This window comes from Monodelphis domestica, chromosome 3 (genome assembly GCF_027887165.1).
Source record: "Monodelphis domestica isolate mMonDom1 chromosome 3, mMonDom1.pri, whole genome shotgun sequence".
In the NCBI taxonomy this organism is placed as follows: Eukaryota; Metazoa; Chordata; class Mammalia; order Didelphimorphia; family Didelphidae; genus Monodelphis; species Monodelphis domestica.
In genome coordinates this window covers 402,952,433-402,969,780 of record NC_077229.1, presented here as the reverse complement: position 1 = coordinate 402,969,780, position 17,348 = coordinate 402,952,433, and the positions used below count along the sequence as shown (strand labels likewise).

Genomic DNA, 17,348 nt, shown 5'->3' with positions numbered 1-17,348 from the left:
TTCAATGAAAACATATATTCTATTTCTTTTGTTCATTCCTCTGTAGAGTCAGCCTCAGAGACCAGAGATTTCTTGAACTAAGATCAAAGTCTCTATGGTTGACTCTTTAGGGATAGGATCCTTGGGAATCTAGTAAATCAAGGCTCTCTTGGACAGTTTCTATGAGGATACCTCTTCTCTCTTAAGAGAGTAGGGAAATTATGGAGGGCTCAAGACATTTCTAGTTTGCCACCAGCACACAAAGACCATAGTCAAAGGACTCATTGTTCTCTGATTCAAATTTATGAAGCATTTAAATAAAAAAGTCATACTTTAAACCACCCAAGAAGCATGAAGGTCTTCAATGTTGATACATTTTCTAAAGCATACTTTTGCTATTCCATGTTCCAAGAACCACTACTCAGTTTCACAAACTAAACAAACTAAAGATACAAACATTATTAAGAGATGAGCAGCCTACTTGAAATGGCATGAGAACCAATCAAGATGAACCTTTTCGTGGTTCTAAACAGCTCTCTTGTTCTTCTAGTCTGTTGGCAATGTTTTGAATTGTCTTACATGGATAAGAAGAACAATTTATGCAGTATTTTAAATTCTTGGTTTTTCTGCTTACTTTTTCACCACTGTCATGAAATTTATATTACACAAACCCCAAAGAAGAACTAATATAAAAGTAAGGACAGAAGAAGAAATCACAAAGTAAAAAACTCAACAACAACAAAGACGAGTTTCTTTCAAGCCTAAAACATTGTTTCCTCTTTAAATTAACATATAATCTTTGGAGAAACAAAACTAGTAAAGGCAAGTGAATCTTCTCTGAGTTCCTCTTATGGGTTTAGAATCACTTGGGAGTGTTATCTAGGCACTGAATAGCAGGATGGAGAGAGCTGATTATTCCAATTCACTCCAGCTTGTTTGGATAAGCAGAGGGCCTTCTCAAAGCCCAGTAATAATGCACTGCAGCAAAGCAGGAGGCATCTGATTATACCATAAAAGTATAGACAGAGTCACAGTTTGTGAGTAATTACTAGCATTTGTCGATCTCCTGCTCTTGCTAAGAAGGCATTTGCTTGTGATTGATAGCTGAGATTCCACTTTGGTAAAGTTATCCTTATTTGGAAGAATGTTGGATAATCTGAATCGCATGAGTTCATTGGCTTATTTTACTAATCCAACTAGTTGATGCATTTCAGGACTGCTAAACGGGATAATGATGACTAACTGTTAAAGCATAATAAGCAAAACACAACGCGGGCAACATTAAGAAGGCTCGTCTCCAGAGAGTATGAGACTGCAACCCAGTGCACAGTATCCAAGCAAGCAGTAGAAAGACTGCAGCTAACTTGACTTGGAGTAAAATTTAGATTAGCGTTAATATAGTTTCATACATTGTACTCACTCCACTACAATCTCATGTAACTATAAATATGGTAACTGGAGTTAAAATGCCATGAATATCAATCCCTGATGCGCAAACATATCACACATTTCTCCTTTGCCCCTCTGCTGTAGTTGCCAAGAATATGGACAATAAATGCCAGTATTGCCTTTTGACCACCTTTTGACCAGGTAAACAATAGGTGAAAACAGAAATCTCCATTAGTTGGCCTGATTATCAGTTGCCATCATCTCTAGCTTTTCTCATTTATGTATTTATTTTGAAAAAAAAAAAGCAATCCTGGAATCATAGAGCTTCTGTGATGGAAATGTGCCAAGTGATCCTCAAAGGAGCATTTTGAGACTACCAGGTACCAGGGAATCTGGCTTTAATGAATTTATGTATTTTCTGGTTGAAGATCTCTTTAATACTTCAAGGGTCTGTGTCTTCACCAATGGGAACACTCCCTCATCAGTGCAAAGTGAAGCTGCTCTTTAGGGCATTAGGAGGCAATGTTCAAGAGTTCTGAAGGAACACATTTAATATCTGTTGGCCATTTCCTTGGAAAGGAGCCTCTCTAAGATTCCTTGGAGATCAGGCATGCATTTTGCTGCTCAGGCCACATTGAGGGAAAATTAGCCTAAAATATATAATTTAATCAGCTGATCACATGGCATGTACCCCAAGTGGGCTTACTTTAAGAGAGTAATAATAATAAGCAACTTTTTAAAGGACCATCATTATATACCTCAGGAGTCTAGCATCCTTTAAATACTAAAGGGAGAGCAAAGAGCTCTGTTTACGAGTGAATAAGTGACACCATGTTTAGCATCATAGGCAGTTTTAATAGGATTTGTAAATCACTTCTAACTTTAAATCCAGAATTCCAAATGTGGAATATTTTTGTAAATCCTGTGATAAAAACTTCAATATTTTAGAAGATCAACTCTATATTTTCAATGTTTTATTTTCCTCTTTGTGTAAAAAATTGTTCTCCCACCAGTGGGAAGAGTTAAATTATGTATGTTACCCAAAGTGAGTAATTCCAAAATTAAAACAATGTAGTCCAAAGAAGGAGAAGTGGCCTCAGTCAAATCTTAGAGAATCCAGCATGTAATAAAATATGAAAAGTAGGAGGTTTGGCATAAGAAGACCTGGGTGTGGATTCTGCCTCTTCTATTTACAACATGTAAGACCTTAGGCAAATAATTTAATCTCAGTTTCCTCATCTATAAAACAGGAACAATGATGTTCATGTGAGGGGCAGTAGGTGGCACAGTGGCACAGTGGATAGAATGCAAGGCCTGGAGTCAAGAAAGCCTGGGTTCAAATCTGGCTTCAGACATTTACTAGCTATGTAACCTTATGAAAGTCACTTAAATGCTTGCTTCAGTTTCCTCATCCGTAAAATAATTGGAGAAGGAAATGGCAAACTTTTCAAGTATATTTGCCAAGAAACCCCCCAAAGGAGTAACAAAGCATTGGATACCACTGAAATTGCCTAAACAATGACAAATGTTCATGCTCTCTCTTTCCCGAGATAGTTAAGGGGATCAAATGAGGTTCCATATAAAAAGTATTTATAACACTAGAGCACCATATTGAGTTATGATTAAACTTTGCCTTTTTCATTAGAACACTGACTACAATGGCTGAAGTCAGCATTTACACTCAAATCCTGCAGTGGATCACAGGGTCTTGTCAATATGGGGATTTCTTACACTGATGCAGACCACAGTTCAGCTGGGTGACTAGTCTGTGTACTCCCATAAATGCATCAAGGGGATTTACCCAAAGTGCTGTTGGCCTTTCTTGCTATCTCTTCACCTAGTAAGGATGTGAGATGTTTACAGTTTGTCCCTCACTCTCTATAACCAATCTTCTTATCTGCTGGGGAGGAGGAGAGATTGAACTAGACCTGCACCTTTATTGATATAGGAACTAGCAGTGAGGAAACTCCTATCAATGAGGATTAGCACCTGATCTGCAACTTATTGTCTGAGGGAGTTTCCTTGGTTCCTTCCAGTGATTTTGCCATGGGTTACAAAGCCAGTCTATGTCAGAGGCAGGACTAGAACCCAAGGCTTCCCCAGTCCAACCCTGAAGTCTATCCACTATATAGTGCTCTCAATTGTTTGTTACCCCATGAAAAAGGCAAATTGAGGATTTCGTGGAAAATACTAAATTTCACAACACAGTGTAACCAACCCATTGTGTTATGATGTTTTAAAACTTTCTATCAATTGAGTAGTATTTTCTAGTGCTTACTATATGCCAACCACTATGCCAGTACTAGGGATATAAAAATGAAATTTAAACATGAAAATCCTGAATTATTGTCACAAACAATTGATTACATAGCTCTTTATATAGCTTGGAATGAAAAGTTTGTTATCCTCACAAAGAGAGGGACAGTATTAAGAAAATAGCTTCTCTTGCAATATAAAATTTTAAAGATTATAACAAAATAACAAACTAGTCTGATAAATTATCTTTCCTTCCCTTCCCTTTTTCCTTCCCTTTCCTTTCCTTTCCTTTCGTTTCGTTTCATTTCGTTTCCTTTCCTTTCCTTTCCTTTCCTTTCCTTTCCTTTCCTTTCCTTTCCTTTCCTTTCCTTTCCTAATTTCTTCCTCCCTCTTTCTTTCTTTCTTTCTTTCTTTCTTTCTTTCTTTCTTTCTTTCTTTCTTTCTTTCTTTCTTTCTTTCTTTCTTTCTTTCTTTCTTTCTTTCTTTCTTTCTTTCTTTCTTTCTTTCTTCCTTCCTTCCTTCCTTCCTTCCTTCCTTCCTTCCTTCCTTCCTTCCTTCTTTCTTTCTTTCTTTCTTTCTTTCTTTCTTTCTTTCTTTCTTTTTCTTTCTTTCTTTCTTTCTTTCTTTCTTTCTTTCTTTCTTTCTTTCTTTCTTTCTTTCTTTCTTTCTTTCTTTCTTTCTTTCTTTCTTTCTTTCTTTCTTTCTTTCTTTCTTTCTTTCTTTCCTTTCTCTCTTTCTTTCTCCCTCTCCTTTTTTCTTTTTTCAGATCTATGATTTCCAGAGAACTTCCAGTAAAAAAGCCCTTTCTTATAGGCATGCTCAGGACACTGAGCAGTTAAATGACTTGCCCAGGATTATTTTATGTGTGGGAGATGAGATTTGGACTCAGGTCTTTTTGACTTTAAGGGCATATCCATAATGTAACACTACTTTTGGGAAAAAATAACAGAATTTTAAAGATTATATTAAAATAGACAATTAAGTTGATAAATGTTAATGCTTATTTCTTAAGGGAAGTCACTTGATCCCTTAATTATTGATATGTTCAAAAGATTTCTAAATCCAGCTCTAAGCTAAAGTCTAGTACCAAATGCTGCTGAAGGATTAAGAGCTACAAATGCTCACTTGGGCCTCTTACCTCTGTCCACCACTATCGATTTATCATGGTGGAGTGAATAGGATACTGACTTGGAATCAGAAAGCCTTAGGTTTGAATCTTACCTCAGATATTCATTAGTTCTGTGATTCTAGGCAAGGCATTATTCTTCAAGAGGACTCTGTGGATTATATTATGGCCAATCCAGTGGCTCACTTCTCTCTCCCACCCCCTATTTGCCTTAGAATTTGTTCTCATTATTGAATAAAGGACTTTACCAGCTTCATTATCACTGGTTAACTTGCTCTCTTTTTCTTCTCTCTCTAAAGTGCTGCTTGTGGAGGAGATGCTGGAGGCTGAGCAGTTGTCTTTTTCATTCACTTCTTCATTCTGCCTTTCCTTCTCACTGAGTATTGCACTTTCTTCTGGTCCTTGGGTCCCCTCACTTTTTGGTCTTCCTCGCCGACATAACACTTCCTGAGATGGCGGCACATCCACCCTCTGCTCTGCTCCAGCCTCGGCTTTGTGTCCTTCTCCTGCTTCCACTCTTTCTGTCTCAGTCTCTGCTTCAGGCTCAGGGTCACTTGCCCTCACTGGTGGAGACAACAATGGAGAAAATATTCACTTAACAGTCATTTCTCGAAGGTGTCAAGTGAGAGTTGGACCTTTTGGGAGTGGGAGAGTTTTTCACCCTCTTTTCATTCTCTTTTTTCCTCCTAAGGAAAGAAAGATATCCTTGGCAAATGGACAGCCTTACAAGTAAGCTGCTGGATGCTGGCTGAAATTGAGAGCTACCTGCCAAGTCCATCATCCTTTGCTTCAATTGTTCCCACATGGGGACTCTATCCATATTTTCAAAACATATTTAGAAGTTTGGCTTTGAGGTTCTCAAAATCATTTATAAGACTATCAAAAAGAGCAGCCGGATGCTTATCTACTAATAAAATGGGGACATCCACATCTGGCCTGATTTCCTGGGGTATATAAAAATGAAATATGTTACATCATGCCTGTCTGCCTTGGGTGGAACTTATCACATGAATCTGCTCAGCTTCCTGGGTCTCCAAATCAAGTCCAGAGAACTGGAACAAAAAAATTGGAGTCAGTCCCTGCCCATTCCAGAAATATGTACCCATGTACAAAGCCAGAAAAGAATGGGGTCGGTGATTAGAAGAGACAAGGACAAACTGTCTCAAAACCCTCCACATGAAGAGTCAGTATAAGAAGGAAATATACTTTTTCACTAGGGGCATCTAGATGGTGCAGTGGATAGAGTACCAGGTGTGGAGTCAGGAGGACCTGAATTCAACTATGGTTTCAGACACTAGCTGGGTGACCTTGGGCAAGCCACTTAACCCTGTTTATCTCAGTTTTCTCATCTGCAAAATGAGCGGGAGAAGGAAATGACAAACCACTTTAGTATCTTTGCCAAGAAAACCCCAAATGGGGTCATGGAGATTTAGTTGGGTATGAATGAAAACAACTAAACAACCACAAACTTTTCTTTTTACAGATGGAAGTCACGAGGACAAACAGCCAGTGAGAGTGAGATGCTCATAAGGGTACATGGAAGCCATCAGCAGGCTCCATGTTGGGAGATGGATAGGTATATGTCTCCCCAGTAGAGTGCATATTGCTTGAAGTTTGAAATGTTTCCCTTTGTCTTTGTATCCCCAGTACCTAGCACACAGTAGGTAATTTAAAAATGCTTTTGGATTGAGTTGCTGCTTAGTAAGTGCTGCCAGAACTACTATGCCACTAGTGACAGATCTAGTTTTACTTTCCATTACTGAATGACTTGAGAGACCTTGTTTTTTCCCAGGGTTACCTAGCAGTTCATTATACGGTCTCTAAATGCTCCCTTGCTAGAAAGGCTAAAAGTATGGTATATGCCAAGGATGAAACACCAGTCTGTGCCCCAATCCTTGAGAAACTTCTAAATGTGACATGTCCAAGGTTCCTCAAGGCTCTACTGAGGCATAAATGGATAATGGGGAAAGAGATGTGCTGCTTCCTCATTCCTCTTTCACTTGCTTTGCTGGCTTTAGAAAGCTGAAAGGGTTGATGTTTTATTAAGATGTTCAGAATAGGAATTTGATTTTGGAGGCTTTAGTTGAGCAATGTGGAGGCTATGCAGAGAATGGCATTCAGAGAGATTGTCAATGGTATTTTTCTGCATCATTGTTTTTAGAAAACTCTTCCTGAGACTCTGAAGACCTGGGTTCAAGTCCCATCTTTGTTATTCAATAGTGGTGTGACCATCTGAAAGTCACTTAACCTCTCGTTTTCTTCATCTGTAAAATGAGCATAGTTATACCTACACTGCCTTCCCTACAAAGGTCTTGTGAGACAAATGCTTCATAGACTTTGAAGTGTTGTTCAGATATATTCAGTCATGTCTGACTCTTTGTGACCCTATTTGGGGATTTCTTGGCAAAGATACTGCAGTGGTTTGCTTTTTCCTTCTCCAGTTCATTTTATACATGAGGAAACTGAGGCCAGCAGGGCTAAGTGACTTGCACAGGGACCCATGGCTGGTAAGTGTCTGAGACTGGGATTGATCTCAGGTCTTCCTGACTCCAGGCCGGTGCTCTATCCACTGTGTCACCTTTGGTCTTCACCGTGAGATCACTACTGACTAGCTCCTTGAGAAAGGACCACATTAGAGATCTAGAGTAAGAGGCATCTAGTTTGATCTTTTCTTCTCTCCACACACATACTGAGAGGGACAGGAGAGACCCAAACAGTTATACCAAAAGTTGACCACATACTTCTTAGTTGTGTATGTGCTGTGCAATTTTTGCCTTCAAAAGTGGGAAATGAATCATTCAGAGGAGAGACTGGAACACAGGTGAAGAGGAAACAGGAGCGTGCCTTTTAGTTCAATTCCTTATGATCTCAAAAGATTTCTCCATGGTGATCCCCTGGGAAATCTGAAAGGAGCACTTAGCAAAGAGATACCAAGCCTATTAATTTTGAAAGTGGGGCCAATGCCAGGGTATAGAAATGATTGTGTCAGACATTTGGTTGACAGAAAGCACATGTTTTTACACACATTTCCGTCTTAATAGCCACATCAAAACTGAAGTGTGTTTCCAACAGCCTGGCATATGGCATCCATTTCACTTTTAATTGGCTGGCATATGGTGGGAATTGTTGGTGGCATACTCAGTCTCCTCCTCAGAGCCTGAGTGCCGACAGTGAGATGCAGCCAGTCACCTTCTGCATTTTCAGCTAAGCCCACATCAACATGCAATTTCTGCCAAGAGTGGGAAAGTAGCAAGAAATTAGGATCTGGTATTTGGTGGTTCGAATGACTGAACTTCCCATTTCAACCTTGACCACATCAATCCAAGGCATTGTTTTATTATATTTCAATGATAGCAAAGAATCCAGCCATATTAAGATAAGCAAACCCATGCTTTCTAGCAACCTGATTGGCCTGTGACTAGAACTGATTAGGGTGACAACAGAAATGTATAGTCTACAAAGAAAATCAGTGGAATAATAAGCATTATATATTTAAGGTTTGGGCATCTAGGTAGACAGAGAGCCAGGGCTGGAGTCAGTTAGATTGGTGTTCCTAAATTCAAATCGGGCCACAAGCACTGACTATCTGGAAAGTCACTTACCCTTGTTTGCCTTAGTTTCTTCAACTATAAAAGTCGCTGGAGAAAGAAATGGCAAACTACTTCAATATCTTTGCAAAGAAAATCCCAAATGGAATAAAAAAGAATTGGACATAGCTAAAATGACTAAACAGCAATAAAAATTAATGTTAAGTATTGCATTTTCACAACCTTCTGCTGGTTTTTCAGATCTAGGCTCAACAACTTCCTTAAAGCCAAAGAGATGAGTCTACTCAGTTGACCAACTTCACCAGCCACTGAAACATATTTTCCTTTCTTTCTTTTTTGTTCCATTGTAAAAGTACTAACAAAAACCAAACATTTTTTCATTTCAAAATGTGATTCACTAGTTCTATGGAGATGCCACCTAAGAATCAGATTTTTTTTTTTTGGTATGTGTTAGCATATTCTCATTACAAATAAACTGAACACCATCCACATATATTGAGATTATACAAGTCAAAACTCACTCTTCATCACAACAGACTGTCAAGGTTTTAGGAAATAGTTATAGGTTGATTTCAGTCTGGGCTACAATACATTTACATAACAAACCTAGGTAGCTCTTCTGGAATGAAATGATAACTAGATTTCAAAGGAAATATCCAGATTCTAAGCCCATCTCTGCTACTTACTTTTTGTATAACACTGGACAAGTGATTTTTACCCAAGTCCTCCCAAATCCAGACCTGGTGCTCTAGCCACTGTGCTACCTAGCTTCCCCTGGTGTGACTATTTTCTACCAAAGAGATAAATAGTAGAGGTAGCATGGAGTGGTAGAACTGGGTTTGGAAGAAAGCCAGTTCTGGAAGACCTGGCTCTAAGTTTTGCCTCTGACACATACTGCTGTGTGACCCTGGGCATATTCTACCCTCTCAGTGTCCTGCAGAAACCCTTCTAAGACTAAGTCATAGGGTAGCTGTTAGGATAAGGGTCACCGGAATCTTCCTACATTGATGAAATCAGAGGTTCAACACAAAACGATAATAATACAGATCAAGCTGGTTCCTCCAGGGTAGGAAATATATCTTTTACTTCTTTTGGATGATCCACAAGGTCTGATCCAGATCAGGTAATACAGTAGGTGCTCAGTAACTACGTAGAGGTACACATTAAGCTCTATAATGCTGACTCTCCCCACTCTATGTCTATTCCTAGAGAACATTCCTTCCCTACTACCTTCCAAGGATAGGAGAGTAGCTTGTTCTGCCTGGTCTCAGAAAGCAGAACTGAGAATTCTGGATGGAAATGACAGACAGGCTTAGCACAGTGCCTGGCACGTTTTGTTGTCGTTCATTCATTTCAGTTGTGTCTGACTCTTCATGACCCCATTTGGGGTTTTCTTGGCAAAGATACTGGGATAATTTGCCATCTCCTTCTCCAGCTTCCAGATTTGAACTCAGACACTTCCTTGCTATGTGACCCTGGGCAGGTCATCTAACCCTATTTTCCGCATCTGTAAAATGATCTGGAGACTCTTCCAAAAATGGAATGAGATATCTTGGGAGGAGGTTGAAGCTCCTGATCACTGGTGGGGCTCTCTAAGTGTAGGTTGGATAGATGCAAGGGATACTATATATTTGTATATGGTATATACACTTAGTCTAGATCTCAAGTGCTTTTTTTTTATTATAAACTAAACAGAAATGGGGGCCCACTAAACTGGACATAAAGATCCTTGTGGGCTGCATTATAATTATGTTATAATTTTATTAATAGAGCAACACACTAAAATCAGATAGAAACTATATTCTAATCTTTTTCATCATGCTGCTCTCCAGTATTCTGGGGGCCACATGTGGCCTGATGGCCATGAGTCTTACACCTCCAGATTAGATGACCTCTAAGGTCCTCTCTATCTCTGAGATTCTGTAAGACACACTGATCTGCTGCCTGCAGGGTGACTTTGACAAGCATTTTCATATCTCATCCTATCTCTGCCATGGCGTCTGTTTCCTGGCAACCTGACTGCTTTCAGGCAGATGAATAGAGAAGAGACAGGAAGAGGCCATCTCATTTCTACCCAGGCAACCAGAAAACAGATGCAGAAACAGTCAGAAACCAATAATGGGGGGGGAGGGGCTAAAAAGTCCCTCAATTCCTGGGGAGACAGAGAAAAGGTAGACATTGGAGAAATCAATGTGGTGACCTACAAGATGTTCATGATTTCTTTTCCTATCTGAGATGAACAAAATTCCAGTGATGTGTGTATATGTTTTTGAAAAAGAGGAGGTTTGTTTCTATACTGAAAAGGGATGAGACTTATTCAGTGTAAGCCCATAGGAAAAAAAATCAAACAATGATAGTAAAGTGATAATTACTCCAGGGCCCCTTAATTTTCCTCATTCTTCACAGATGTAAATCTAGAGCTGGAAGGGATCATAGAGGTCAACTAGTCCAATGTCCTCATGTTACAGATGAAGAAACTAGAACCCAGAGAGTTGAAGAGATTTGACTAAAAGCACCCAGGTCACAAATGTCACGGCCAGAATTCATGCCCAGATCTTCTGATTTCAAACTCCATGCTCCTCCCACTGGATCAGATGCTTCGTCTTGTGAGATTGCCAATTGTTCACTCCTTTGCCTCCTTATAACTTTAGCACTGAGTTTTAAATGGAAGTTTAAGTATAATTTTATAATGGATCATAAGGAATAAGAACATAAACCATTTTAAGGCCAAACTCACATAATGGACAAAATGTGATACTGATAAATTAATATGTCGATAGCATGCAGTATTTTAATTAAAATGTTCAAGATATTGGTTTTACTTGGGGAATTGAAATTTCATTAGACAATGTCAAATTTATGCTAGACATTAAAATCAGCTCTGAATTGCCCCTAATTATTAAATTAATTAGTATTAATTCTATATTACATTTTAGCCATATACTATACATATAATGTCAATATTATATATTAATTATACATTATATCTCAATACATATATATATTTACTAAGTACTTATTACTTTTCTTATACATTGGTGATAAGTATTAGGGGCACAAAGTCATAAATGTTATAGCCTCTGCTCTTAAGAAACTTATAGTCTAGAGCTGTGAGCTCTTTCACCCAGCGTGCACTTGCCTCCCCCCTGCCTCCAGGTGCGGCACCACCTCCTCTCTCTTAAAGGTTTAAACTTGCCACTTCAAAGTTCGCCATGGATGATGATATTGCTGCGCTCCTTGTTGTAAAGTGTTGTAAAGTTGTAAATCCGGTATGTGCAAAGCTGGCTTTGTAGGAGATGATGCCCCTCAGGCTGTCTTCCCTTCCATTGTGGGGTGCCCCAGACATCAGGGTGTGATGGTGGGTATGGGCCAGAAAGACAGCTATGTGGGGGATGAGGCCAAGAGCAAGAGAGGTATTCTGACCCTGAAGTACCCCACTGAACACGGTATTGTCACCAATTGGGATGACATGGAGAAGATCTGGCATCACACTTTCTACAATGAGCTCCGTGTGGCCCCTGAAGAGCACCTTGTATGGCTCACAGAAGCCCCCCTGAACCCCAAAGCCAACAGAGAAAAGATGACACAGATCATGTTTGAGACCTTCAACACCCCAGCTATGTACGTTGCCATCCAGGCTGTGTTGTCCCTGTATGCCTCTGGTCGTACCACTGGTATCGTGATGGATTCCGGTGATGGTGTGACCCACACTGAGCCCATCTATGAAGGTTATGCCCTTCCCCATGCCATCCTCATGAAGATCCTGACCGAGAGAGGGTACAGTTTCACCACCACAGCTGAGAGGGAAATCGTGCGTGACATCAAGGAGAAGCTGTGTTACATGGCCCTTGACTTTGAGCAGGAGATGGCCACCGATGCATCCAGCTCTTCTCTGGAGAAGAGCTACGAGCTCCCTGATGGTCAGGTTATCCCCATTGGCAATGAGAGGTTCCGGTGCCCACAGGCTCTCTTCCAGCCATCTTTCTTAGGCATGGAGTCCTGTGGAATCCATGAAACTACCTTCAACTCAATCATGAAGTGTGATGTTGACATCCGTAAGGATTTGTATGCCAGTACCGTATTGTCTGGTGGTACCACCATGTACCCAGGCATTGCTGACAGGATGCAGAAGGAGATTACAGCCCTAGCCCCCAGCACACTGAAAATCAAGATCATTGCCCCACCTGAGCACAAATACTCTGTCTGGATGGGAGGCTCCATCCTGGCCTCCCTCTCCACCTTCCAACAGATGTGGATCAGTAAGCAGGAGTATGATTCCATTGTCCACCGCAAATGCTTCTTTCTAAATGGACTGTTGGTGTTTTTTTCTTGTTTGTTTTTTATTTTTTTTTTGTCAAAGGGTGTGACATGATAATTGCCCAAAAAAAGAGATGAGATTGGCATGGCTTTATTTGTTTTGTTGTTGTTGTTGTTGTTGTTGTTTTTGGCACTTGACTCAGGATTTAAAAACTGGAACGGTGAAGGTGATGAGCAGTCTAAAGTAATGTTGGAGGCAAACATCCCCAAAGTTCTACAGTGCATCTTCAGGGCTCTGATTGTACATTTTTTAATGTCATTCCAAATATAGTATAATGCATTGTTACAGAGAGTTACTTGCCTCTATGAAGGCTGCCTTGCTCTATTCCCCCAGGAGCAGAGCGACTTAACATAAATCCAGATCAGGGGGAGGGGGTGGGGGGTGGCAGTAGTATTGCTTTATGTGTAAATTATGTAATCCTTTAAAAAAAACTTTTTGTGTCTTCCGCAGTAATACTTGTTCCTTTTTTTTTAATTGTTAGCCATAACGAATGGCTCCCTAAATTCTCTCCCTGCCCCCAACATAGATGTGAATGAAGACTTTAACAGTCTCCCTGGGAGTTCATGAGATTGGTGCCAGTACTTGGGGGAGGGGAGGAGCTTTACCTGTACACTGACTTAAGACCAGTTCAAATAAAAGTGCACACGTTAAAGAAACTTAAAAAAAAAAGAAACTTATAGTCTATAATAAATATGTGGGAAAAATAGAAGATAAAGTTTTTTTGGAGGCAGCGCTAGCACCTGTGGGATTTGTCAAAGACCTCATGTAAGCAGTAGCATTTTAGCAGAGCTTTGAAGGGAAAAGGCAGCTAGATGACTTAGCTGAGAGAGTACTGAGCCTGAATTCAGGAAGACCTGAATTCAAATTCAGCCTCAGACATTTATTATCTGTGTGACCCTGGGCAAGTCACTTAATCTTGTTTTTCCTCAGTTTCCTCATCAGTAAAATGAACTGGAGAAGGAAATGGCAAACCACTTCTTTAACAAGAAAACACCATGGACAGTATGGTCCATGGAGTCACAAAGAGTCTGATATGACTGAACAACAGTTATAATAGGGATTCTTGAAAGGCAGATGGAAGGAGTGAGGACATTGCAAGAATGAGAATAGATTATGGAAAGGTAGGGAGAGAGCACATGGAGCACTATGTGAAATAGTAAGAAGAAGGCAAGCTTAGCTGGACTGAGGAATATGTGAAAGACAGTGACGGATAATAAAACTGAAAAGGTTGTTTGGAACCAGTTTGTGAAGGGTTTTAATTACTAGTTATTTAAAAATAAAACCGAGTTCTGTGTATTACAATTTGTTATTTTATATGCAATTTTAATACATTAAAGGAAGCCCCTTTTGACTGTGTGGCTGCAGGGCTCCACCTGTTCTTACTCTTCCTATGGCAGAACATGAAATCAATAGGTATAATTTAGAGCAGCTGAATACATCTCAAAAGCAAGGTCATACTTCTGAATGCAGTTGCCTCAAAATAGGATGAGTTGCCTTTATAGGTAGAAAATTCCCTCTTGTAACAGGTTTTTAGGTGGAGGTGTGGGTTTTTAAAAATATTGTGGCCTGGAACTGCATCCCTCAGCATGCCCCAGGGCTCATTCCCCCCTACTTCCTGGTATGGGATTGGTCTTAAATGGACCAATGGGATTGGTCTTAAATGGACCAATCCTGCGCTACGGAGGGGACCATGCCCCCTACTTCCGGGTGCGGGATTGGTCTAGATAAGGACCAATCCCAGGCCAAGGAGGTACATTTGACTCTGACTAGATTCAGAGTTAATGGGGGTAGTCAATTTCAGGGTAGGGGAACTGCAGTGTTTTTTTTTTCTGTGAATAAAATTTTTTTGTGAGACCAAGAGATAGAGTTTTCTTTCAACATTACAGAAGGAAGATGATATCTTGTCAAGGATGCAGGAGTAGACAGTCACCCTTTAGGTGGAACTAGATGGCTTCTAAGATCTCTTTCAACTCTAAGACTCCCTGTGTATGTTGCAAAGACCATCTCATCTTTCTACTAGAAAGAGAAAAGAGAAGGGCTTGAGGGGTACCATGCTATATCCTGGCTAATTAGAGCAGATGTAGCATTCTTAGAGAAGGGAAAAGAAATGCAACAGGAAAGAAGGCAAACAAAATATTCTGAGGTGGGAGGTGGCCAACATTAAGGAATCCATACTGATGTTGAAGCATAGATAAATACAAAAACAAGGAAGAACAGGCAATGCCCTCCCCACCCAAACTGCACAACTTGGGCTCCATTAAAAGTGTAAGGACTTTCTCAGAGAGGGTAGCTACAGAAATCTTAGGGAAGCCCCACTAAGGTTGATGACCTACAGCATTAGCAGATGAGAACAATCTTTTTACTGGTCTCAGAAAAAGGAGATGTATCATGTGTTTGGAAACTCTCTACTTAGAATCACTCATTTGGATATTTATATATTAAACTAACATAACAAATTGGTAGGTATATTTTCTTCTATGGGCATGTAGACAAGATGGGACAAAGAACAGGCCGAGAATCATTAAACCAGCTGACCAGTCCTCTTCTGGTAATTCATCTAAAAATAAATAACAGAAAGAACCTGGATTGTATCTCTAGACACTTAACAGATCTGGGAAGGAAAGTCAAAGATTTGGGAGCATAAATCATATTGTAATGTGTTATCCTAGTTGAAGTTTGTTACTTCTGAAGAGAAAGGAATAAATAGGAAAGTGAATGTCTGGTTACATAGATTGTATCAAAGAAAATGATTTGGTTTCTGGGACATCGCCTAGGACTTTAGAACAAAGGGTCCTCTCAAGGGACACAGTGCACTTCACAGAGATAGCAAATAATGTGTTTGGCAGAAGACTAGCCAACCTGACCAAGGCAGTTTAAAACTGAAATTCCATCGAGAAGAACCAGAAGACCCAACAAAACTGCCAATCTGTATAATATGGAAGATAACATTTATGACAAAGGAAGAGACTAGTGGAGAATAAGCCCAGTGATTCTCAGAAGGCACAGGATAGAGACCCAATTTGGAAATGATGCCCATGGACTTGGTTGCTTATATAAGAGTACATGGGAAAGAGAGAACCAATAAAAGGATCTCAGGCAGTGGTAGGATTGGGCTCTTGTCTGAAATGTGACTATTGATAGGAACATTTTATTAAACACCACACACACACAGAGGCAAACAGTGGTGCATGGAATGAAGAGAAAAGGCTGAGAAGGATGGAGAAAACATTTGGGATAGATTGAAAGGAGAGAGAAAATGAAGGGTTGCTCTTGATATATATTTCATCCAGATTGTTCAATCAGGTGTTGGGTGCAGAGTTTTAGGAATGAAAGTGGCTTTCCAGGTCACTTAGATCAGAGGTGTGAAAGGCAGTCTATGGGCTAGGCTGCTCACAGCAAATCAAATTAAAAAATACAATTAAACATAGCTACCACATTTAAAAACTAAATCAATATATAGCCCATGGGGGTCATTATGTATGAGTTTGGTACTTCTGACCAAGATCATTTCCTTCATTTTAAAGATGAAGCAATTGAATTTTTGAGAAATGAAGTAATTTGAAGAGTGCTACACAGCTGATCTAGTGTAGACATCCTGACTAAATCCTGAGTCTCCTTATTCCAAGGCCAAAATATTTTCTGCTATGATATTGCCTTCTTAGGATAGATGACAAAACCACATAAGGTAGATGATGGTAGTAGGAGCAGTACTATTGTTTTAAAACACAATGAAAATATCAAGAATGCCAATTCCAATTTAAGATCTTATTATGTAAAATGACTTTATTTCTTATTCTATTTCTATGCCTCCCATTCATATTGCTATTGTTGTTGGTCAGTCATTTTTCAGTCATATCCAACTCTTCATGACCCCATTTGGGGTTTTCTTGGCAAAAACAATAGTTTGTCATCTCTTCTCCAGCTCATTTTACAAATGAGGTCAAAAGGGTTAAGTGACTTATGCAGAGTCACACAACTGGTGTGTGTGTCTGAGGCCAGATGAATCTTCCCGACTTCAGATCTGGTGCTCTATCTACTGTGCTACATAGCTGCCCATTTGAAGAACTCTGTAATTTACTAAGTAATTGCATACAATTATTTGATCTACATTAGTGACCAAAGCGTTCAGTTGAATAAAATTCTGATAAAGTAACGTGATTGTTGGTTAATAAATGTGAACACAGATATAGTGTTTACATACCCAAGGAAGAGGAGGGATTTGTATAAATATCATATTCATTACCCAGAAATGGAACAAAGAATATTACTATGTAATGACAAAGCCTGAATGTAGACTGTTTTCTCATGTGCCAACGTACTTAACAATTAGTTAAATTAAACTATAGTATGATTTGGAAAAAAAAGAATATTAAATTTGGAATCATTGGGTCCAAAACCTTCTTCCAGCACTTGGCTGTTGTGTAATCATTGGCAAGTCATTTAATCTCTGTGACACTTGGTTTATTGATCTATAAAAGAAGGCAAAAGAATAATATCTATAGCCAGGGTTTGTTGTGAGCTAAATTAGATAAGCCAAGAACATATGAAACTTTTTAAAGCTTAAAGGCTTATGTGAATGTAAACTATTATTAATAATATTGTTATTTCTCTTTCTTACTTTCTTTTTGTGTTTTTTTAATTAAATCTATATAAAAATATCTGATATAGTTTGCTATAAATATACAATAAATTATAAGTGTTATAAATTATATAATAAGCATAAATATACTTA

General features: G+C 39.3%; 1 protein-coding gene and 1 pseudogene across 14 annotated transcripts in view; one reads left to right on the top strand and one right to left on the bottom strand.

Moving 5' to 3' along the window:
• The window catches only part of FHOD3 (formin homology 2 domain containing 3), a 719,587-nt gene that overhangs the window by 80,364 nt on the left and 621,875 nt on the right, over positions 1-17,348 (bottom strand). For 11 of the 14 annotated variants that reach the window (XM_007486745.3, XM_007486739.3, XM_007486740.3 and 8 more), the window contains one exon: positions 4,999-5,313. The exons of the other annotated variants lie outside the window; for them this stretch is intronic. In XM_007486745.3, coding sequence (XP_007486807.2) covers positions 4,999-5,313 — 315 coding nt within the window. The remainder of the gene's footprint in view (positions 1-4,998; positions 5,314-17,348) is intronic. 14 annotated transcript variants of the gene reach the window in all.
• LOC103098363 (actin, cytoplasmic 1-like) lies at positions 11,432-12,670 on the top strand (annotated as a pseudogene).